The 23,449-nt window shown below is 41.0% G+C and overlaps 2 protein-coding genes across 7 annotated transcripts in view; both read left to right on the top strand.

The window, feature by feature from the left end:
- Positions 1-257: 257 nt before the first annotated feature.
- tspan7b (tetraspanin 7b) lies at positions 258-10,328 on the top strand. Its single transcript, XM_061287218.1, has 8 exons — positions 258-405; positions 6,542-6,730; positions 7,250-7,324; positions 7,412-7,507; positions 8,027-8,182; positions 8,268-8,351; positions 8,627-8,712; positions 8,785-10,328. The coding sequence occupies exons 1-7, from the start codon at positions 340-342 to the stop codon at positions 8,693-8,695; spliced, it is 735 nt and encodes a 244-aa protein (XP_061143202.1). The 5' UTR covers positions 258-339; the 3' UTR covers positions 8,696-8,712; positions 8,785-10,328.
- A 6,966-nt stretch (positions 10,329-17,294) lies between these two features.
- si:dkey-100n23.5 overlaps positions 17,295-23,449 on the top strand; it is a 73,335-nt gene continuing 67,180 nt past the window's right edge. For 2 of the 6 annotated variants that reach the window (XM_061287603.1, XM_061287602.1), the window contains exon 1: positions 23,090-23,278. In XM_061287603.1, the coding sequence (XP_061143587.1) occupies positions 23,198-23,278 (81 nt within the window). In that variant the 5' untranslated portion in view covers positions 23,090-23,197. Of the gene's footprint in view, positions 17,559-23,089; positions 23,279-23,449 lie in introns of those variants that run through there. The other 4 variants (XM_061287604.1, XM_061287601.1, XM_061287600.1 and 1 more) reach the window with 4 other exon arrangements.

Genomic DNA, 23,449 nt, shown 5'->3' with positions numbered 1-23,449 from the left:
AACAAAGTCGTTTCACTAATGCTGTATGATTCGATAAATAATTTAAATTGTTGTTGGGTTGGGTATAATTGATCAAATGTGGCCACGACAAGTACATTTGATGGAAAACAATTCCACATTTAAAGAGCTGGTGTTAGGAATTACAAAATGAACACCTTAAGTTATCATTGCTATCATTTACATTAACACGTCTTACAAAATAAAGGAAGCTAATGCAGCTTCCAGTGACTGGTGGTGTGGCTGCGGGCTCCCCCTGGCGGCCGCTGCGATGAAGCGCACCCGTGACGCTGTGCGTGCTGCAGTCGTGTGTTTGTTTCCACCGCCTTCAGTAGCCCCATCATGGAGACTAAACCGGTTATCACCTGCCTCAAGACCCTCCTCATCGTCTATTCCTTCGTATTTTGGGTAAGTCACTCCTTTACTCTTATGGTCGTATGCGGGTGTTGGATTTTAAATGTGCGTGCGTCGTGCTGGTGGTGATGAGGATGGTGACGACGACGATGAGGATGATGGGGCGGCTAATGGCTGCAGCATCACCGATTGTCCTGATGTCGAAATGATCCACGGTGGTTCACTTGATTTTTGATCGGATTACAAACTTGCTCGTCATTATTTGGGCGTCGAGTAGGGCGCGCAGTGGCCTCACACACGACCCACGTCATCACCGCAAACGTTCAAGTCAACAAATGACGTTTGCGACAAGCCAGGCCTCAGCCGCACTTTTAGTACACGGTTAGAAGGGTGTGTACATTTATGTGCGATCCATAAATTGTCCTCTCGGGAAGTCCTCATGATCATGCACCTGTGAAAAGCGCGTTGCCATAGAGACACATGCATGGGGCACGTATTAGTCATGAGTCCATAACACGATGTTTGTATGACGAAATACACATGTATGACTATAGATATGTTAGGGGCATGTATGTAAAACACGATACGATATGTGACGTGTGCAAAATAGATATTAGACTCGTATGCAGCTACTGGAAGAAAGTACGTGTGACGTATTTATTATTTACTTTCTGTACATACCTCATTCATGTTAATATAAATACCCACGTTGAACATACTGTAAAAAGAATATTTTACTTTTATTTGTAGACTTATACTCTGTGAATAAGCTCTTTCACTTTTATTCTTAGACTTCCTTATACTTTTTTAATTTTTAATGTTTTGTACTAGAAAGGAAGTAGCTCTCGAATTTTGTTGTGCAACTAAGTTGTAAAATGACAATAAAGGGTATTCTATTCTATTCACTGTGTGACTAGATGTATGAGTAGATATAAAAAGTTCAAATACCTTTTTATGTAAAAAAAAAATTGACTACAAAAACAATGTTGTTCTGGTTTATTCGTAAAACGTCATTGAAAAACACAAATTTAGGTGTGGGGTGAGACACAGCCCTTAATATGACGTTGTTTCACTTTTGGTATGGCGGTGTTCCAAGTTATCTCTTGGAATCCAACCTTTATATCACTGACATTTTGCTTTAGTGAGATTTCACATATGAAGATGGAAAACTGTTGTCAGTTGTAGACTACTAAGCAGCTCGTACTTTTTGCAGCTTTTCCAATAACTGTTTACATGTTGTTAAAGTCCAAATTCCAGTTCCTTCGTAATAGCCTGGCTGTTTACATACGCGAGCAGCTAGAGTTGCTGCCATATAAGTGATGATTGTAATATCCTCACCTCATGATGCAAATAGAAACCATTTCCGCTTCTTACCATCGATAAAAAAACATATTCATGTATTCATGTCGTCTGATTTTTTTGTTTATTTATGCCTGTGTATTTACGGCGGGGTTGCGCAACAGATGCACACAAGTACTTCCTGTAAGACCAAGATTCTTTGTGGCTAGAATATGCACGGAACACAAACCAATGTTCTGCTCAACTGAGGTCTTCCAGTGTGCATTTATATGAGCAAATTTTATGGTAAGAAAAGGAGTAAACCAGGGATCCTATTCAGATTATTAAAAAAAAAAAGAATATGAGCATAATCTGGTTTTGTGGGTGTTTTGTTTTATTTTTTTTTGGCTTTGTGCTGTTTGGATTTGTTGTTAATATTAGTGTTTCAAAAGACTTGTTGACTGCATGTATGTAAATGTTAGTAGCCTAATTTACCAGTTTTAGTCTCGTCTTGGTAATCTTACTAGCGAGCCAAAATCTTCTGCACTTGATCATGACTCACTGCATTTCATGACATATTTAATGCGTTGGAGATTCTTGTGTTCCTTCCGCCTCGCTGATACTTTTGAACAAAACGATTCCTCTGATGCTCTGGAAGCTCTTTCTGCGAATCGCGCGTTAAGATATGCCTGCAAAAATGTCACGGGTGGCAGACTAAAACAGCTGAAACAATTTATTATTCAAATGGAAAGTTTGGAAATTCATTAATTACAACGAATCAAATAGCAAATTAAGCAATGATCATTTTTGATCGTTTGGATAGCCTTGTTTAATTTAAAACGGTCAAAATTCTCTGAATTTCATCTTCTCCAATTTTTATAGTCTTCCCTGAAATGATCTTTGTGTGGGGAAAAAAAATGAATAAAAATAATGATCACTATGTTTGCCTCTTTTCCGACACATTACCGATAAAACCAGAAATGGAATCATGTTTGTGTATTTTCTGCATTGTTGATTTTAAATAACGCCTTGTTTTTTTCATAAAGCAATGGGAGGGATAAAATGTATTTTTTAATCCAATTAATTGACAGATTAAGTGATTCTTAAAATGATCATTAGTTGCAGCCCTAATAGATTTACATGTAATGGATATAAAACAATATTAGGATTGCAGACCGCATCGTATTGCCATTATGTGGGATTGAAAACGTGAAGCCCAACATATTATTTTTTTCTTTTTTTGCTGTTAAAAATTTTGGAGATTGCAATTCTCTTCTGGCTACTTGTGCCACGCAAACATGATGTAAACACAAGCAACAAAGTGAATGCAAGACTTTGAGCAGCCGTGACAACCACGATTCCGACTTGGGCTTGCTGGCCTCCGTGCAGTCGTGTCACCAAGCTTTTATATTTAGTCGGGTCAAGCATTCGCGCTCCGAGACATCGGCGGCTTCGGGTTTCGCATGCGTCGAGAGATCGCTGTCAGCGGCTCGTTTTTCTGAAGCCCGTAGGTCGAGTCTCGGCGAGCTTTTGAAGGCCCCGACGCCGGCCGGGCCTGACTTCTCGCTGTCATCGGCTTGCAAATAACGTGTCGAGTGCGAATCGCTCGGCTTGTCGTACGTCTCACGCGGACGGAGCAGGTGGTGCGCATTTTGTCATCGCGCCTCCTGCTTCTTTATTAGGAGGGAAGAAAACTGACCTCCTTTTAAAATCTCCGACCGAGAAGGCCAGCGTGGTGTTGCATTTCAAACAAAAGTGCAGTGGGGGTTGGGTATGCAGAGAGTGAGGCGAGGCTGGGAGGGGTGCACGACTCCCAAGCTGTTTGGAATTCACAAGCGACATAACAAGTTGAGAAGCTCTCGTATCCTCTTGGACTTGATTTCCCGTCGGGCCTTGAAAATGAACGCTTCCAACAAGCCACTTGTGTGCAGCGCGGCCAGGAAACAGGAAACAATTTATCTGCAATCACCAAGGCCATAAACAGAACAGCGAGAGCATCATCAAGAGAGACGATTTGCCTCCTCGGAGAATCACCATTTATAGATGAAACTTGTTATAGCGAGACGACACATCCACTCGCAGCTTGTTAGCTTGACATTTTGTATTGCGTCATGTAGCGGTTTGCCATTATTGCTAAGGCTGTGTTCATTTTGATGAAAATTTAGATTTTTTTTTTTTCTGGTAGGAAAAGGGGAATAACAAAAATAATCATAAATAATTAAAAATCATTTTGTGCCCAGCGCAAGCCAAAGTGCGTTCCGACAGTACACGTAAATGGATTTTTTTTTTTCTTTTCGCAGATGCACGCTATTAGAAACAGGCCTTTGCGCCGTTGTGGGTGTGAACACACCCAGCATGGCGCAACGCAGTCTGCCAAATTTCCAAACACGCTAAATGAAACTTGGATTGGCACGATAATTAAGATGCCCTGGTTTTAGGTATCCCAGTAATAGTCTTTTTTTAAAACTCTATGTTCACTTGACATGAATTGTAATATACTTGGTTAATATTATACTAAAAATGACCAAAAACTATATGATAAATAGCAATGTGGAAAAGATTGGACATGTTGCACTATTTGCATATTTCAACAGCACAGTTTGACTTTACTTTTATCTGTCTGCAGCTTTAATCATTTTATGTCAACACTCATCTGGAAGTCATTGTCCTTGCCTGCACACGTGTGTTGATAAGAAAACATGCATGCGTGGCTGTTTAACAGCTGCACAAACGCTTGTTATTTTCACCCCCGACCCCTTGAGATTGAAGTGCAATGATCCCTTTTTTGGGGGGAGATCGCTCAGACAGATTCCCGGCATGCAGGCCGGAAGGCTAGCCTTCAAAACAACCTCCGGCGTGGGATGGTTTGTGTTCGCTTTCTGCCAATAGGGCAAAAGTGTAAATGGTGTCAGCGAGCGCTGACCTGCACAGACTCGTTTGGGTGGGAAATGAAGTATAGCGGCAGCTTCTAAGCCAAATGGCCCAGAAAACAAATCTCAGGACGCCAAAGCTCCATGACATATATCCATCACAGAGCATCTAAATGTGCTGTAATATTTCTTAGATTCATTTTTATCCCTAAAATTGTTTAATTAAAATACATTTGTATTCAATTGATTGATTTCTCTCTTTATGATATAAAATAAAATGAAAATAAATGATTGATTTATGGATTTATTGTAAAGTAATGAAGATATTGCGTTTCAATGACCTCAGGTGTCTAGTATTTCCTTATTTCAGTTTTATTATTCAAAGAATTTCTGTCATTATTCCCATAATTGTTACACATCATAAAACAATGGCCTAAAAAACTTGATTGTAGCTGGGCTTGTATTTGATTTGAAAGTGGCTAAAGATTTTTATACTTTTGACTTCACACCAGTACAGTTTGATAGATTGCTTCTCCTTTAAAACAATTCAACCAGAACGAGTTGTGTTTCATTTCGGATATTCCTCTCTTTTTGTGGCTCAAAGACCCAGTTGACCTACAGTCGACCCACAGCCAAGAGGTAACATCCCTAAGGAAAGAACCTGCCACCGTTCCAGCCTCGCCGAGTTATTTTCCGCCTGAGCCGAGCACCCCCCCTCTCTCTTTCTCTCTCTCGCCGAGGTTTGAGGGAGACATTTTGTACAGACGTCTTGCTGTCAAGTCACGTTGACAGCGGGAAGACAAGCTGCCGGCTCTTGGAAGGTTTAGGATGACGGCCCGCCGTCGCTCGGGGGCGTATCATCGTTGTCGTCAGCGGGCGCACTGCCACCCCCTCCACCCTCCTGCCCCATTCCGGGAAAGACGTTCCCAGCCGAGACACGCACGCCGCCGCTTCATTCAGCCGCCTCGCACAACGGCGTCCTTTTATCCGCTGCCTTCATTTGAAATGCTAAGAGCGGCGCAACAGGCGGAGGCGTCTCGCGGCGGATCAAAGCGACGCCTTTGATGCACCGCCATTCTTTTTCCACGATTTTCACGAGGCAGGTGATCGCTATCCTGCGCGCAGCATAAACGCATCCCCCGTCTCTAATTGCCCCCCTTTCTTGTTCCACCTTGATCCGCCTCCGTGATGCCCGTCTAGAGGGAGTTGGGATGAAAAGTCGCTTCCCATTCCTGCTCACGTCATCATTTTACAAATTGATTTCTACAGTCTTTAATATCCGGCGATTAGCGGAACCAATCCGAATGGACAAATCGGTTTTGATTTGAATCGAATCGAACCAAATATATCAAAATACGCATCAAATTGTCCAATTATTGGAGCGATAATATATCTTTAAAGATGTGACTCATTGATCGCGTTCATTCATATGTATGTAAAATGATAACAAGAAACTCCAAAAGGTGCATCATACCCTCTTGAGCTGAGCCATACCATATTGAATCGAACCGAATTGAATCACAATCCCACTGAGTGGAAACAAATCCAATCATTCCACTTTAAAATCAAATCGTATCGCACCCCATACATCAAGATACATATTGAATTGTTTTTTATTGAAGACACGCACACCGCTAGCCACGATAGGATCATCAGGTTCATCGATCTATGCCAGCAACGTATAGTGACGGAGAAAAATCTGAAATATTTTTGTATCAGATTGCAGAAGATACAGTGGACTCCCACTGAGGATCGGGACCGAGCCCTGCCATGACATGTGAAAAATATATTTATGAGTTTGGAATCGAATAAAGATGGCACGAGATGTTGCAGCACTTCAGGATCATAAAGTATCAAAACCATTCATCTAGCATGAACCCACGTTACATAACAGTATTTAAAACTTGAATGATTCAACAAAAAAACACGTTTGTATGACAATCATATTTACTAGTATCTATTAACTCGTAAAACGGGTGCCTTGTCTCGCTAAAAGTTGGCAAATGATGCTTTAACATGCCTCTTCCTTTCCCACCCGACAGATCACCGGCGCTATCCTACTGGCAGTAGGAGTATGGGGCAAATTGATGCTGGGCCCGTACATCTCACTCATCGCCGACAACTCCACCAACGCTCCCTACGTGCTCATTGGAACCGGAACCGTCATCGTGGTTTTTGGCTTATTCGGATGTTTCGCCACATGCCGAGGGAGTCCATGGATGCTGAAGCTGGTAAGAAGCTATCTACAAAGCAAGTAACCTGTGATGTATTACGCCAGCACAAGACAAAGTAAAATATCAAATAACATTTTAACGTGTAGAAACACAAATTGAGAGCAAGAGCAATGGATAACAAAAATAAACAATCCCTCTGTGTTTACAATCGAGTTTTATTCTAAGACATTCCGTTACCTCAGCCGTCATTCTCCGAGGGCATAAAAGGTAGGATTGAAGAGGATTTGGCATTCAATAAACTTCAACGAAAACCGATCCAAAATCTTGGTTTTCGTTCTTCTTTTAGATTTACACATCAAACAAAATAGTGCCACCATCTAGTGGTCGACAGTGGAATTACACCGGGAATAAACGGGAGGTCGGATAAATAGTCACAAAATGTGTGGAATGGCGGTGTAGAAATGCACATCGTCACTCTACCAACTGTGTGTCGTATTTTAATGTCACTAAAGCAGCTAAGCGAATGATACGGAAGCTGTCATCACTGAGCGTTGTCATTTTTCTCCCTCTGTTTAGTATGTCATGTTTCTCTCGCTGGTCTTCCTTGCTGAATTGGTGGCCGGGATTAGCGGATTTGTCTTTCGCCACGAGGTCAGCATGCAATTCATTTCAGCGTCAAAGCCATAAAGTGGCATCCAGTCCCGTTGCCATGATGTCGTATTTTCGAACGTGTCGCAGATCAAGGGAACCTTCCATAGGACATACACCGACGCCGTCCTCAACTATAACGCTGAGGACGAAGCGAGCCGCGCTGTTGACAACCTGCAGCACAAAGTAAGCCTCACACACACCAGACTGGTATGTATCGGTGTTTTTTTTTCAAAAAGTTCATTTGACTTCATTTTAGTTTTAAGCTCAGCTCAGTGTGATTGAATCAATCAACACCTTATGCTCAGTTTGAACAATAACACTGTGCTAATAGGAAAACAGATTTTTTTTTTTAATTATTCAATTTATTGCAATTTAAATTATCTCAATTTTGTACTGACATAAAAGGTTTAAAAACAAAAGATTAAAACCAAATAGTGAACTCAAAAGTTAAAGAGAACAGAACTGTACTCAGGTAGTAATTCTTTCATGCACCACTAGAGGGAGGCAACACAAAAACAGCATACCACACCAGAAATGACTGGTATTGATATTTCTTTATACTCAAATGGAGCTTAGGCTACTAAAACATCGTCAGTGCACTTAGAGGTATTATGATGGCTGCTGATCACTGAACATTTAAAAAAAAAAAAATGATGATGGGAAAAAACACTTATTCCCTTTTGTGTGTGCACACATTTGTAGCTGCGCTGCTGCGGCGTGTACAACTACACGAGTTGGTTTGGCAGCGTGTATTATCCATCCAACGGCATTCCCGGCAGCTGCTGCGTGAACTCCTTGGACTGCAACCCGGACGACCTCCGCAACGCAACTGTGGCCCCCAGCAAAGTTTATCACCAGGTCAGCGCTGCACTTGACTTTCCACACACACGCTGGATGTTTAACCTGTTGTGTTGTTGTCGTACGTGTTGTTGCATTTGTGCAGGGCTGCTACGAGCTGGTCACTTCTTTCATGGAAACCAACATGGCCATCATTGCAGGCGTCACCTTTGGAATCGCTTTCTCACAGGTAACAAGCACAAATTGAAGAGGACCTTTTTACACACACATATATATGTCTAAGTGCCAACAATTATTTGCTTACATAACAAATTATTTATTTGCCTATCTTTATTTTTTCACTATCTGTTTATAAAAATGTGCATTTTTCTTGTTTATTTGATTGTCTTCTTTTATCAGAATTCGCTTTCATTTTTTTTACGAAATTCATTCTTTTACTTTTTTCTACGACATTATTTTACTTGAATACTTTTCCGTTTGGTTTTGTCTGTGTGTGTGTTTCAGCTTATCGGCATGCTGCTGGCCTGCTGTCTGTCCAGGATCATCACAGCCAACCAGTATGAGATGGTGTAGTTGATGTCACATGGCAGGTATATAACACCAAAAAAAAAAAAAAGTGTGATATGATCGTTGTTCGCCATTAATAATTGTGTTCTTTTCAGTGAGAGGAAGAGAAGATAAAGACACACAAGAATACTTTCTTTCCTTAAATCATGTTAAAAGTGCTCATTTTTGCCTCCGTCCTTCTCTCTGCCTGCAGCATTTCCATCATGTAGGATCACGTAAGCATCATTCCCACTCACCGCTGTGTGTGCCACACAACACATTGTCACACTGGCCCTTACTGCACTGAAGGCTCACTTTTTGCACACTGACGACCCAGTACTTTAATAGTTGTATGTATTTGTGTTAAACATCACCATTAATACGGGTACTGGACTATATTTTTAAGGAGACTAGAATTAAACACATCAAATTTGCCACCAGACAGTAGGGGGTGCTGTTGTACTGTAGTCGCTCTCTTTTCTGCTCAATTTCTGAATATTGTAGGGACGAGTCACAGGATTTGTAGGACCACACCGAGACGAAAAACTACTTCTGAAGCTTGTTGTCTCATTTAGAATAAGTGAAGTTTTTTTTTTTTTTTCAAAGTGGTGTTATGTGACGCTTGCCTTTGCACTCTGTTTTAGAACTTAATTTAAGACTAAATTCTCTTAAAATCCGAATTCATATTAGCATTTATTCATAGAAAAATACACATTTTTCTTTCTCATATAATTAGGAAGTTTTTCATCTACAAAAATTCAATCCCATATTGTGATTTTTATTAATTACTGTTTTTCTCCTGCAAATTAATGCATGTCGAGTTTTTTTCTCATCTTCTGACTTTCTTTGAAAATAAACAAATATCCTTATAATATAGCATCTTTAGTCGTTTTTAAAAAATCTTACAGACAAAAAAATGTAATTCTCAAATAGTCAATATAGAATTCTCACTTTGGTTGTGTAAAATTCAGATTTTCTTCCAGTATTGTAGCTCTGTTCTGTTCTTATACATGATTGCAAATTAAAAAATAAAATTGAAGACCTTTTTACTTGTAATGTAACACTGCGTTTCAATTGAACTTTGATCCTCAGAGTGACAGTGTCATGTGTGGTGCATCAACAAGCTACAGCTTCCATCATCATATCTGTAGATATGTATTGTAAATGTAATTTATAATAACAATGCTGATGTAATGTTTATTTCTAATATGCTAATTGACCGTTTAATCTGCTGTTTAGCCGTAAAGTATTTGTTTGCTCTGACCAGTAACTAGTAGTGGCTGATGTTCTGATGTAGACTTTTAGTAGGCTTTGGTATTACAGCTTCAACAAGTATTTTTGTACCCCCTCTTTGACTTTCGGATTCTTTTTTGATTCTTTTAAGTTCTCAGTAATCTTTTAACTGTATGTTTCCTTGTTATTCAGTGGCTCTTGTGTTCTATTTAGTATTTAATGGTTGGTTGTTTTTTAAACTACTACTTGCTGTTGTACATTATTTCAAGTGTATTTTGCTTTATCTTGTACATACTAAAAAAAACTGTAATGCCATCCAGCTTGCACACAGGGTCACCACGCGCACACTCAAAAACACCATACTGTCTAATATTGACACCGTCACCATCAGTGGTCTTATTATTATCAATAAACTGACAAAATGGAACACCTCTTCGTTAAAGTTTGGTCATTGCTGGAATAATGCAATGATTTTGGGGGGGGGTGCACTGAGAATATTTTATGCAGTGTCATATTGAAAAAAAATAAAAGTGCAATGTAATGGTTGTTTGTATGGCCTCGGAACGGTTTCACATTACGACATTTTTAATAATGGGTTACTGAATATTCTATTTTATTTTGCATCATTTTGTATTGTACACTATAAAACTTTTATATTTAATATTTAACGTATTACATACTTTATTCAACAAAAGCTGTACTTCAAAAGTTTTCAAATATTATGCTGATACGTTAAAACTGCACAGGTGACATTCACAGTGACTAACATTGATTGTCTTATAAGTGTAAAGTAAGTTAACGAGACAAGTTCAGGCCATGTCTATTACAAAAATATTGCTTTAGTGCAGAGGTGTCAATTTTATTTACTGGCTACATCATAGTTATGATTTCCATTATGAACCCAAATAAATGTATATGTCTAATGTTGTTTTATTATTAAATAATTAATTGATGATGAACTAGTCTTGTTAACTACAACGGTAAAACTTTTGTTAAATCCGATTACGACATTCATTTTAAAAGGGGAATCAGTAACAAAAAATTATTTCAATATGTCAACGTTTTTGAAAGTGTTGACAATTTGCAATTTGAGTATACACATTCGCAAGAAACATGATGCACATAATTTGCTTTCGGGCCTGATCTGGCATCAAGGCTTTGAGTTTGAAAGCTGCCGTTGAGTGGCATCTTGGGGCCAAGGAATGTGATTGGAGTGACCCCCAAAAAACAGTTTTTGGCATTGTGGATATTTCAAAATCTAGTGGACCACCAAAAAAAAGCCGAATGTGGCCTCCCGAGCCTCAAATTAGACAAATGTCCTTGGGAGTCAAAGCAGCCAGGCTGTTGTAATACCGCAGCTGTGCGCTTGGAGGCGCTGTGGCTTCAGGGAAAAACGTAACGTCCGCTTGCGAGCGAGTGAGAGAGAGAGGAAGCGAGCAAGCGACGGAGACTCTACGCTGCGCGGCCTGCATCCGTAATAAGGTCGGCAAAGCGGCGAAATGATGGGAAGGAGAGGCTATTACTCGGCGAAGCCCGGGCTGCTCGGGTTCGCTGCAACCTCGTTACACAAATTACCGGCGGAGCGGCGCGGCAGTGGGTCCGCTAATGGAGCGTGAGTGCCGCTGGCTTCCGCCCCCCGGCACCCCCAACCGCCGCCCCCGCCTTTCGCTTCCCTTCCGCCCCCCACCCCCCCTGCCTGATAGAGGCCAGAGGGAGACATCCACCGGGGAAGCGCTATTAGTCTGTCTTTTAATGTCTCTCACGCACGCACAAGGCAGCGCAGCGGCCAGTCATAATCAGCAGCAGCATTAGAACGAAACAAATGTACGTTTAATTTCAATTTATGCTGTCGTCTGCATGTATGGAAAAGAAATCTGGCAGGGCTCCAGGAGTTTTCCCCTCCCGGGGCTTAAGGGGGTGAGGCGGGGAAGGGGCTGATAAATAGGGGCACCGAGAAAATAATTTATAAAGATATTTTTGAGTGGACTGCCAAATAAAATGTTGGAAGGGCTTAACTGGGGCTATACAGTTTTCTGACCCTCCCAGAGCCATCCCATTAAAAAAAAAATCGTGCTGCTAAACTATGCCTATATCGAATTATTAAGTGATGCTCTTTATTATGATTACAAAGTTCCCGTCTCAGCTAATTGCAGATATTGTTCTACCTATCCTGTTATGTGCTGACTGAATCACAATGAAACCAAAAAATGTCTTGTTGTCGTTATCGATGATGTTGTTGTTGCTGCTGTTTTTAGTAATTGATACCCCGACATGAATGCCAAACTAAAATGAATTTTTTTGGACCATTGGAGTGAAACGGTATCATCGGCCACTACACTTGTTGATCTCACGTGGGACAATGGTTCGGAATCCCTTTTTTGTTCAACAGTGCCATCTGTTGAAAATGACGGGTCACTGCTCAACTTTCCCCTTAATGCAAAAAAGCCCGAAAGCATCATTTGATTCCATTTGTCTTAAGTGCGTGACAGCCCTAAGAGGCTGTTGTTGTGCAGCCGACTTCTTTATTATTTAACGCGACCATTAAATGTCGTTTAGCGGCGTCCAAAGTGATGTAGCGGCGTCTCTTTGTGTTCACGATGTTGTCGTTGGCTCTAATTGACGCTCCCGCCTCCAGCCTCCCCCCCCCCCCCCCCCTTAACGAAACATGTTTCACTGAACGCAGCTCCTCGTCTGCACCACTTCTGCCGCTTCCTCCCGCCCGCCTCTTTGAAGCCTGCGGGATGATGATGATGACACCCGGCGTAATCGCGGCACGATGCGACACGCTAGCGAGAAACCCTTTCGGAACGCACGTGGCAGGTTTGGCGGCTGCCTTCTCTGTCGCCGCCGCCGCCGCCGCCGCCGCCCCCTGTGACAAGTGCAAAGGCTCAGGGGAGAGGGGGGAGTTTGAGGGGGTGGATGTCAGCGAGGTGTGGTTTTGATTGACAGCCCCGTTGACAGAAGAGCACGGCTCGTGTGTTGATGGGATCTTGGCTCAGGTGCAGTTCAAGACCACGAGAGTGAATGCGGAGCGTGCAGATGACGTTTCCCGGCTGTAATGGAAATTTAACACGTGTGATCTGACAATGATGTCTTGGTGAAGCAGCATGTGGCTCATTAGCTGAGTCTGACATGAGGCAGCCATTTGAAAATGACAATGGCAACCGGTCAAAATACACAGACCGATTTGTTCCCATCTTGATCACATTTTAAAATGCGAGATACGGAAATGGATCATCTTTGCGTTTTCACGTCCATGATTCTGGAGGGCAATATGAATCAGAATGCCGTGTTTGGACTAGCGGGGGCACGTAGAACTTATTGTAAAGAAAATTCTTGACTTGACCTGCTCTTTAGAGACCGTCTCAACAGCTCTACTGCGTCAAGAGGTGTTAATCAACAATCAATCCCCCACAAGCGACGGAATTCTTAACCATCAATTGGATGCGTGACCCTGCCCCTCTCCCCCATAAATTGGCTCCATACCATTATTCGAAAAGTCAGCCCCTGAAGCCAGTTTCCCTAGCAACATGAAATTTGGTAAGCATGAAGAGACCCACAAAAAGTCTCAGAAGTCATGCCTGAAAGAGACACACAGGAAGTTTGCCATTTTGGTTTGAAGTGGCCATTACAGAGTTATTTTTGGCCCTTTCTCAGTGGTCCTTGAAAAACGCTCCAGTTTGGGACATTTTGTCTGATTGCTACCAAATTTGAACGACGTAGAGGAGACATATAGATGACGCTATGTGGGTAGAGGATGACAGCCAAGTTTGATGACTTGCCACCAAATTCTTAATAAATCTTCTCCACAAGGTCACATCTTGTTAAACGTCTTGTGTGTGATGAAGAGATTCACAGGCAGCCACTATGGGCAGAATTGTAAAGAAGCAGTAACTTCAGATACTTGAATTCAGCCCTCTGTCCCAACTCTGGCAGATCCATTTTTTTAGGATTTTTTCCAATGAGTAGCCTTTTTGGTGGCCTCATCATGGCCGAAAACTCACACGTTTTAACAAGCGCGTGTATTCTGGTAAAAATGCATGTATTTTAGGGGTCAGCATTTTTTCATTTTGTTTTTTCAAAACACAGTTTATATAGCTCTATTTTCCTTATATTAAAAAAATAAAAATACAGCTTTTCGTGGATTTTTTTGGAGAGGTGCTGGAACAGATTAATGGCATTTCAATTCATTTCACTGGGGAAAGGTGATTTGAGTACGGGTGTTTTGCGTAACAACTGTGATCATGGAATGGAACTTGTTGGAATGACATAAGGGGAATTGAATGATGGGAATGTTGACTTGTGCATGTGTATTTATTACATTGAGGAGATTTACCTTTCAGTTATGGCTCATAACAAAAGTATTTGGACACCAGCCATTTTCATTATTGCTGCAATGTTTTTAAGAACCTTCCAGACTATCTCTCATATACTTTTAATAATACACACAAAATAGAAAAAAACTCCTCCATTCCTCATTGTTACTAGAAGTAGTTGCAGGCTAACTAACGAGCAGTTGAAATTAACCAGCTAAAATGTCTCAACTAATAAAAGAAAAACATCTGAACTCATGCCGTGGTCATTATTGTGACCTCTTTGACCCACAGCAATTAGGTCGTCTGATTGTACTTGAGATATGTGAGACGTGCTGAAAAACGACTTCTGAGAAAGGCGTTACTCAGAGGAGTAACTCACTCAGCGAGTTCTAGTCACATTCCCCCTTTTCTTGCTCAGCAACAATTTTGGAGCGCTGATTCACTTGCAAGTATCTAGAACATGCTGTGCCCATCTTTCAGCTTTGAGATTGTCGTATCGACCGCGCTGTCGGTGCTATGCTGGTACTGCCCTCCCCGTTCTGCGTTTACGCAACAGCCAACATGCAGTGCTATTTTAAACTTCATTCAAAAGCAGATGACCCCCTCCCCAAGGCACCTAACTGCGCACACACAGTGAAAAACATGTTTTTATCCAGTGGACAACAGATCGTATTTCTAACATGTAGCTACTTTGTGCTTATGGACTCGTTTTAGTAAAGTGTTTGGTTGTTTACCAGAAGCTACTTTAGTGACAGAGTTGTAGTTTTTTTTGTTTTATTTTTTAGTTTTTCCTTGCCCTCTCGGGAGTTTAAGATCAGGGGATGCTTTGAGAATAATTGTCAATTTGTTTTGCATATATGAAGCCCTTTGAGACTGCTTGTGATTTAGGGCTATATAAATAAACTTGACTTGACTTGACTTGACTTAGTGAAGTAAGAACCAGCACCGGCAAAGCCATCAGGAGCACTGACTAACTTGTACAAGCGAAAAGCCTAATATTTGTCCTAATCTGCCCAAGGCCTTTGGAATCACTAGCGCTAGCCAATGTAGCTTTATCTATATTCGCAATGAGACTGTTACTTTACCAGTTAGATTTCAATTTGTCCTCATAGAGCCATTAAGCAGGCTCTTATTGACATCCATCTTTTTCCTGTCCTCTGATTGGTTGGCAAGAACAACAACTGTTACATCTTATTTTGACTTCCAAAACACCTGTAGCGATCTGCACTCATTAAGAGGTGATAATCAGCATCACTGGGTGAGTATGATGTATTTTGTCATGTTATTCAATAAATATTGATTGTGAACCGCTTCAGATACTGTTTGCTGTAGACTTGCATGCTGTTATATTGCCTTTTTGTAACGTATTGACGGTTTCTCTAATGCCGATGCCATGGTGTTGCTATAAAGAGGTGGATTAAGTCAGATAAGTCCCCACTGAAGGTCCAGGTGCCAAATGTACAGCTCGGAGTGATAATTGAGCCTCATTTAAACCAGATCACCCATTTGTGATCCAAGTCAGAAAAGGCCTGATTACGAAATGACGCTGAAAGATTACCCGAACTGATTATCCTAGTGTGGACTGTCTTCAAGGTTATTTTTTTTTACTGCCGGATCAGATGTGAAAACAGTTGGGGCCCAATGATTGTTAATGTTACAAGATTTCTGATTTTAAAAATCCGTGCGGTCAAGCCACAGACGTGAAAACAATCAACAGCCAATTGGGAAGCGACCTGCAAAGTTGAAATCAGCGTACCACCTTATGATGAATATATTTATTTTAATATCAAAGAAAATTGTCCTTTTAAAAATAATGATCCCAACTCAGATTTATCATACAATGCTGATACTTTGTTTCACTTTCACAGATGCAAAAGCCCAGATTGCTGTAATTGCTATTGACAACACCAACAACGAGAAAAATCTGCTGTTTTGGCTGTTGTTGATACGACAACATCATTTTAAAGTCCGAAAACGCTTATCCAGCAAATTAAGGCTGGGAAAGCAATACGGGCATGCATCCAGTCTGTATTTTTTTTTAATGGATGATCAAAAAACAAAATATCATGGTGGACATTTGCCATGTATTCCTGGAATTTGGTTCAAATAATTATTTGTTTTAGTTGTTTTTAAAATATTAAAACTGTGTGAATGCTACATTGATTTTATTATTTGTTTTTGAAATATTAAAACTGTGTGCGTCCTCAATATGAACATTTGGGCTACGTTTCTCGAGCCAAAAGTGTGCATTTACTGCACCGCTAACATATTTGTAATCTATGTCAAATATGGTTTTATATGATATAAAAAGTTGCCAAGAGCTATTCAGCAGATGGTTTTGGATGAGAGCAAAGACATTGCCAACTATTGGCCTGGCATGAATGTGGACAGTATGGCAACAAAGACATACTCTTTAGTTTTTACAGGTTCATGTGAGCAGGGACATTTTTGACGCTATTGTCATTATGCAAAGAAAATAATTCCCTTAGAAAGAATGATCAAGGTTGTCGCTATGTAAATGTATAATTACTCATAGTACACTGGTGCACAAATACTATTATCAATGCAGCCAAGGTATGTGGCTCATTTATCACTCAAAATAGGATATGATGTTCATGCCAAATAGCTGACAGTTTTGCCAATATTTATTGGCAGTGTTGTGGAAGTGAAGTCGTACACGTGAACGTGTAAAGCAGGAGAATCTTTTTCACCATTTGGGCCCGTCTCAAGTGCTCTTGAGGATTGTGAGTGGGCGGACAAACCATAGGTTGCCCACCCTTACTGGGCCCAGTCAACCCCCAAGTGATATCACAACTTTCAGCTTTTATCGTGCAATTGTAAGTAAGAGTGGTTGTTTCGTGTTGCTTAAAACCGTCCTAATTTCTACAGATAGATTATAGATTAAATGAAGTCAAATGGCTGAGATTAGAGCACAGACTTCCTCCAAGACATTTTTAGTTTTATTTCTAAAGAAAAAAAAAGTTCATGGGCCATGGGCGTGGGAATAAGGTGGATAGGAAGCGTTTTAATGACTGCAAATTACGCCATAAACTCTTTGGGAAATGATTACAGCACATGAATCAGCATTTTGTTTTAGGAACTTTTATTGTTCATAGTTATTTGAGCGATACTAAAAGACGCTTCTGCGCGCCTGCGTAAAACGTGCTTTGGATATACGAGTGAGGGTCGTGGCATCTGATTGGCCGCAGAGAATTGGTGGCTCATGAATATTCATTGCCTCATGAATATTCATGCATCGCTCGTCCCGTTTCTCACGCACGCTGTGTCATGTTTGGAGAATGTGGGCTGAATTGATGCAAGAAATGACAAATATAGTCAAGGTAAGAAAACTTTGGAACACAATCAAGCGACGTGAGCGGGTGTCGTTTTTCCTTTTATGGAGATCACATACTTTTCTCCGTGTTGCTGTCACTTCGGAGCCCCTCCCTGCTTCGTTACGTGTGAACCCAAGTCCGGTTGCGGTTCAAGTCGTAGAACTGGACAAACAGGTCGAGCTTACGCGTCTCTATTTAAAGCAGCTGGAACGTTCCTATTTAAGGCAGGGACAGAAAGTTAGACGCCAAACAACCACCAAGCGGGAAACCAAGCAACCTTCCCCGGCCAACAGCCTGTCATCATCGGATTCAAAACCCGGAAATTACCCGCCACACCAACTCTTGACAGAAGTACAAGCGAAAATGATGACCCAACTCCTCGAGACACCCGCCCAGAAAAACTCTCTTTTCAACGCCATGAACCGCTTCCTCGGAGCCGTCAACAACATGGACCGGACGGTCATGGTGCCCAGCCTGCTGCGGGACGTGCCGCTGTGTGACGACGCAGAGCTATACGGCCACAAGTCGGACGTGGACGATGGCGATGTGGACATGTTCAGCTACTACCAGCTGCTCAAGTCCATCCGGCAGGACATCGAGTGGGGCTTGAGGGTGTCCCCGGTCGTCAAGGAGACGCCGCTGCGGGTGTCCCGCATCAACTCCATCGCCTCCACGGGCTCGGCGTCATCCTTCGGCTCGTCACTGTCCTCGGCTTCGTCAGAAGACGACGAATATGAGGAGGAGGATGAGGATGAGGACCTGCAGAAGCAGTTCCAGTTCCACCTTGCTGGGCTCCAAGGCGTCCTGGGCAAGCTCACCACGCAGGCCAACTCCCTCACTAAGCGCTACAAGCAGTCGATTGGATTCTAAAAGCAGGGGCCATTTCAAGACCTTTGAGGGCCACTAAAGTTACGATGGAACAAATGTGTTGTTCCATTATATCATGAGCATTTGTGGGTTCAATGTTTTGTGGGGCTTTCCTCTGAGGGTTTTAAAGTTGCAACACCTGAAGGACCATCTGTATTGTTAAATTTGAACTTGGAAGCTGGCTGAAGTGAAGTAACCCACGAGAAGGGACGGTGGAAAAGATGACGGCCTTACAAGTGCATCGGGTGGTGGCCTACTGGATTTGTTAATAGTATGACTCAATGCCTTAACAATTCTTTTTGCACTCCTGGGCATTGAGTTTTTACTTTTGATTTGCAGGTGAAAGATATTTAAAACTTTTATTTAATGTGTAATTTATTACCTCAATGCATGTGCGCATGTGAATGTTTCAGATGATTGTGCGTATATGAGCATGCAACTTCCCTGCTGTGATGTCTTAAAACTAAGGAAGGAGGCATGTGCTTTAAAAAAAACTGCCTGTGATTTCCACATTTCAAACTTTGGTCAATGTACTGGAATTAATTGATCGTTCTGCTTTGAGAACAATGACGAAATTCCATGAGATCACTATGTTTCAAAACTCTGACAAAATATGTGCCTAAAAAGATGTATTCTTTGCACTGTTTTCTACTGATATTTCAAATGTACAAATAAAGTTTTGTATTGTATGACCTAATTCAGTTTGTGTTGCATTCTGATTGTTCATCTCTTGCAAGGATCAGGCAGCACAAAAGATGCAGCAGATTCAATAAAAGCATTAGCAATGGGTTAGCTTAGCATAAAGTATACAGAAAACTGGACATACCGTAATTTTTGGACTATAAGTCGCGTTTTTTTTTCATAGTTCGGGTGGGGGCACGACTTATACTCAGGAGCGACTTATATACATATATATGTTTTTTTTTTTACTTTTTTGGGCATTTTATGGCTGGTGCGACTTATACTCCAATGCAATAGTCCGAAAATTACGGTACTTGCATTCAGCTAACAGCACAAAGTATTCAGAGGATTGGATGTTCATACAAGTATCTGGCTAATTTAGCTTAGCGCAGTATGTTTTCGTTTGGAGATGAGCATGTGTGATCCTCATTTTAGTTCAGTATGAAAGTAGGAAGCAGAAGGAATCTTTTAATTTTCTTTTTTTGAAAATATTTAATGCCGTCACCATTTGCATTGTTGCTCGTCAAACTTAAGGTTCTTAAGGTTTTGTCGATTTAGCATTTACAAAGGTTAACTTATTTTTACGCTTGCATCCGCAACGCAACTTTGCACGCGTTTTCATCTTTCATTGACTTAATGACCGTTTCATTGTTTTTACACTTTGCAGTGATTCAATCATTTTGAATTACAGTGATCCCTCGCTACTTCGCGTTTCGTTTATTGCGGCTTCACTACGTCGCGGATTTTTTTTTTCCAAATTAAAAAAGCATTTAAAAGTCAAAATAAAACTTCTAAATTGAGGAAACGTGTCTAACACAGGGGTGGACAAAGTTTTTGACTAGCGGGCCGAATTTGGTCCTATATTTAGACCGGGGGGCCGAACCAGGAGGAGATGGATGTAGTGTTTGTGTGAAGTCATAGAAATGACATGTAAAGGTCATTGCATAAAAGGTTTGTACTTTTAGTAGGTAGTAAAGCATGGATATTCCCAAAAAAGTTTTTGAAAACAAGTCCGTTGGGATGTCCTATTCCAGTAAAGCACGCCACTGAACAAACAAAATAAAAACATGATTTTGTTTTTGGGAGCGCTGCGTCGGTTACATCCCAACCGCTTTGAATTATTTATCATTTGAAACGACAGCCATTCAGCGACGTCTTATCCACGTTGTTAGCCACTTTGTCGTTCCATTTCTGTCTTTTTACAGTAGCGGCAGAGTATGTTTTTATCGCGCTCATTGTTCACGCGGCGACAGCTTGAAACTACTCTGGATCATTACCTCACTCATTTTCATGTCGTAATTATGCCCATGAAAAGCCTGCCCGACCGGACGAGTGCATTCCGAAACGACCGCACAAGATGGAATGTTAACCGTCAGTTCCCATCTCACACGGCAAAAACTCCAAGCACCTGAACTGGCACCTTCTGATCGATCCATTTTGTTGTGATCATTTCCAAAAGAGTAGAGTTACATTTCCTCTGTTAACATTTACTTTTTTGATCAAATATACTTGTCAGGCCAGTTTAAATGCAACAATACCGTCTTAAGTATTTTTAACTCATTCACTGCCATTGACGGCTATAGATGTCAAAGATCCATTTTAACTGGGCTGGCAGTGAATGGAAAATGCTATTTTATGATATTAAAATGTCGTATTTTTCACTTGCAAAAATTTTGGAATCACCAGTCTCAGAGAATATTCATTCAGGTGTTTAAATTTGTAGGAAAACAAGCGGATCGCAGATGTGACGCAAAACCATAGTTTCAAACGACAACTTTTTGGCTTTAAAGGTACAGTGTGTGAAAATACACTTGCCATCTAGTGGTGAATTAATAGAATGCTAAATTGGAAGCGTGTGCATTTTCGAAGAGAGCCCATACTTGGTATAAGCCTACCACCTATTTCTTTGGCAGAAGTGTAAGCAAAATCTCACCATAAACAAATTCCCTCAAGTAAAAAATAATAAGCTATTTAAAAAATGAATCACGAGTTACTCGATCGAGAACTTGCTGCGGGGTTTTTTCCCGCAGACGTTTTATTCATTATTTGGAGGACTTCATATTTATTTTTTTACTTTGAGCCATAATACTGCAATTTTACTTGAGTACGCAGCTCTAATCGTTCCCCTGGTGTGTGTCCGCGGTTTACCTCGTTCCTCATCAGTTTAATCAGGCCTGTTAGCCTTCTTGTCTCCTGTCCAATCGACTCCCTGCCATCCCTTGTGTTCTCCCAACCTGTGTCTTTGTTGTGTGCCATTAGTCTTGTTGTACCTAGTTAATTGGGTTCTTTCAATCTGTGTCAGATCCTTTTGTTCATCTTGTGCGTTCCGTTGTTCGGCTCACCATTGTCTTACGCTAATCTCTAGAAGCTTCTTATCTGAGGCAGCTTTTTTAGATACTTTGTTTGAAGTGGTGGATTTTTTTTTTTAACAAGGCTTGTCATCCGCTTAACTTTGACTGTAAATTGGAGCGACCAATGTCTTATATTGTACAATTTCTAATTTGAGCCTAAATTTGTAAAGAGCGTAAACGTAGCTAAGCAATCGCATCAACTATTAACTCGACAGATGTGTTTGGAGAAGCGTGATGATAACTAGAACAGGAAATTAAATTGACCGCACTGTACACCCTTACAAATGTTGGGTCAAAAATGAACCAGTCCACTACTTGGATCAATTTGACTCAACTCTGGATTGTTTAAAAAAAAAAAAAACTTCATTTTAGGTTCATCAGATGTGAGAAATAAACAACAACTTTATTTTGGTTTCATCAGATGTGGTACACTTATGCAGCAGTGCTAAAAAAATTGAACTCATGAAGGCAACTGACTCACAGCAAATCTCCCTTTCCACTTATCTTTTTCCATCCCACTGAGAGATGAACCTTTTCATTTGCAAAGGTTGAAAAACATTCCTTCATGTCAGAGCTTACGTCATTCAAGGTTGCAAATGTTCACCAAATAACCGCCAGACGTTTGCCTGTGCTTTTATTGTTAACAAGTTCAAAATTTCTCTGTGAAAAGGAAAGTCCCCCAAACTGTTGGCGAATGTTTGGCGAACTTTGGCTGTTACAACCAATCATGGCTCAGCTTCAGAAAACTGGTGAGCTGTGATAAAGCGGGTGAATTGTACTGCTTAACTCATACTCTACAAATGCAATATTAATCAGAATACCGACTAGTGGGGGCACATTCAACATATTATTGTAAAGAAAATCTTAGGGTTGACTTTCCCTTTAAGGGTTGTGTACTATTGCTTCGTTTAATACGCTGGGACAGAGGTTTCTGTATTTTAATAACTGTTAGGAATGTTAAATGATACTTTAAAAAAACTGCAGTTCATACGATTTTAGGATGGGAAGAGCTATAATGAAACATTATTTTCATTATTTCCTTTGGAAAGAAATTTGATGCAATTGCGTTTATTATTTTTGTCTATTTATTTCGACACGGTCCACGCATCTATGGCGTTTCTGTTTCACCAGACTTGAAAGAAGAAAAAGGTGCAGCCGAGCCTGCAACACACCCTTTGTGTTCGAGTGCAATACAAATAGCATGCAAACACTTTTGAAAACATCAGTATGGTGTTATTCCTCCCACCCAAATTAGACAAATAGCCCTTCGCCTTATTTCAGCAGGCACACCCTGTGTGTGACATTTCTTTCTCGTCTTTGATTCTCAATGTTTTCCACTCACAGATGCCACCGTTTTGGACAAAGGTCACATGCATCGCTACATTTGACTGGAAATGAGCTGGCTTGTTTTTGAATCCTCGGCATCTGGAGAATGAATTGGGGGAAAGCCAGAGAATGTTCACAGGCACCAACTTCTAACTACCTGGCAATTAAAAAGCATCATGTCATTATTATTGAAAGTCCAACTTCTATTTATAGACTGAATCGACTTGTTTCTGCACTCAATGCAATCGAGCGCAAACACGCACAGTGAACTCATAGAAGGTCAACATAAATCTGTTTGCGTTGCTCCTAATTTTGTCCTTTGCGCGTGCCGTAGATCAGGAAATGAAGTGCGATGCACAGCTGCAAACCCAAACAAATCGAAGCTGATTGTTTTTTGTCAATAAACGCAAGCGAGGAGAAATGAACAGTCCGGATATAAAATCCGCCATTAACGACTCTCGCTGTGTATTTTTTAACACGCATTCAGAGGATTATCGATGCGTAAGTAGCGCATGTCGCTTGAGTTGATGACAATTAGCTCCTTAGCCAGATGACACCACATAGGCTTCGCTAACTAGGACAACTAACAACAGCAGAATCTATGGGGCTTGTTTGGATAAGTTGAAAAAGACAGTTCACACATAAGAGTATTAATGCTACGCAAGTCACTAT

The sequence above is a fragment of the Syngnathus typhle genome, linkage group LG9 (genome assembly GCF_033458585.1).
Source record: "Syngnathus typhle isolate RoL2023-S1 ecotype Sweden linkage group LG9, RoL_Styp_1.0, whole genome shotgun sequence".
NCBI lineage: Eukaryota > Metazoa > Chordata > Actinopteri > Syngnathiformes > Syngnathidae > Syngnathus > Syngnathus typhle.
Note: the sequence above shows the minus strand (reverse complement) of the source record. Positions and strands in the feature narration are given on the sequence as shown.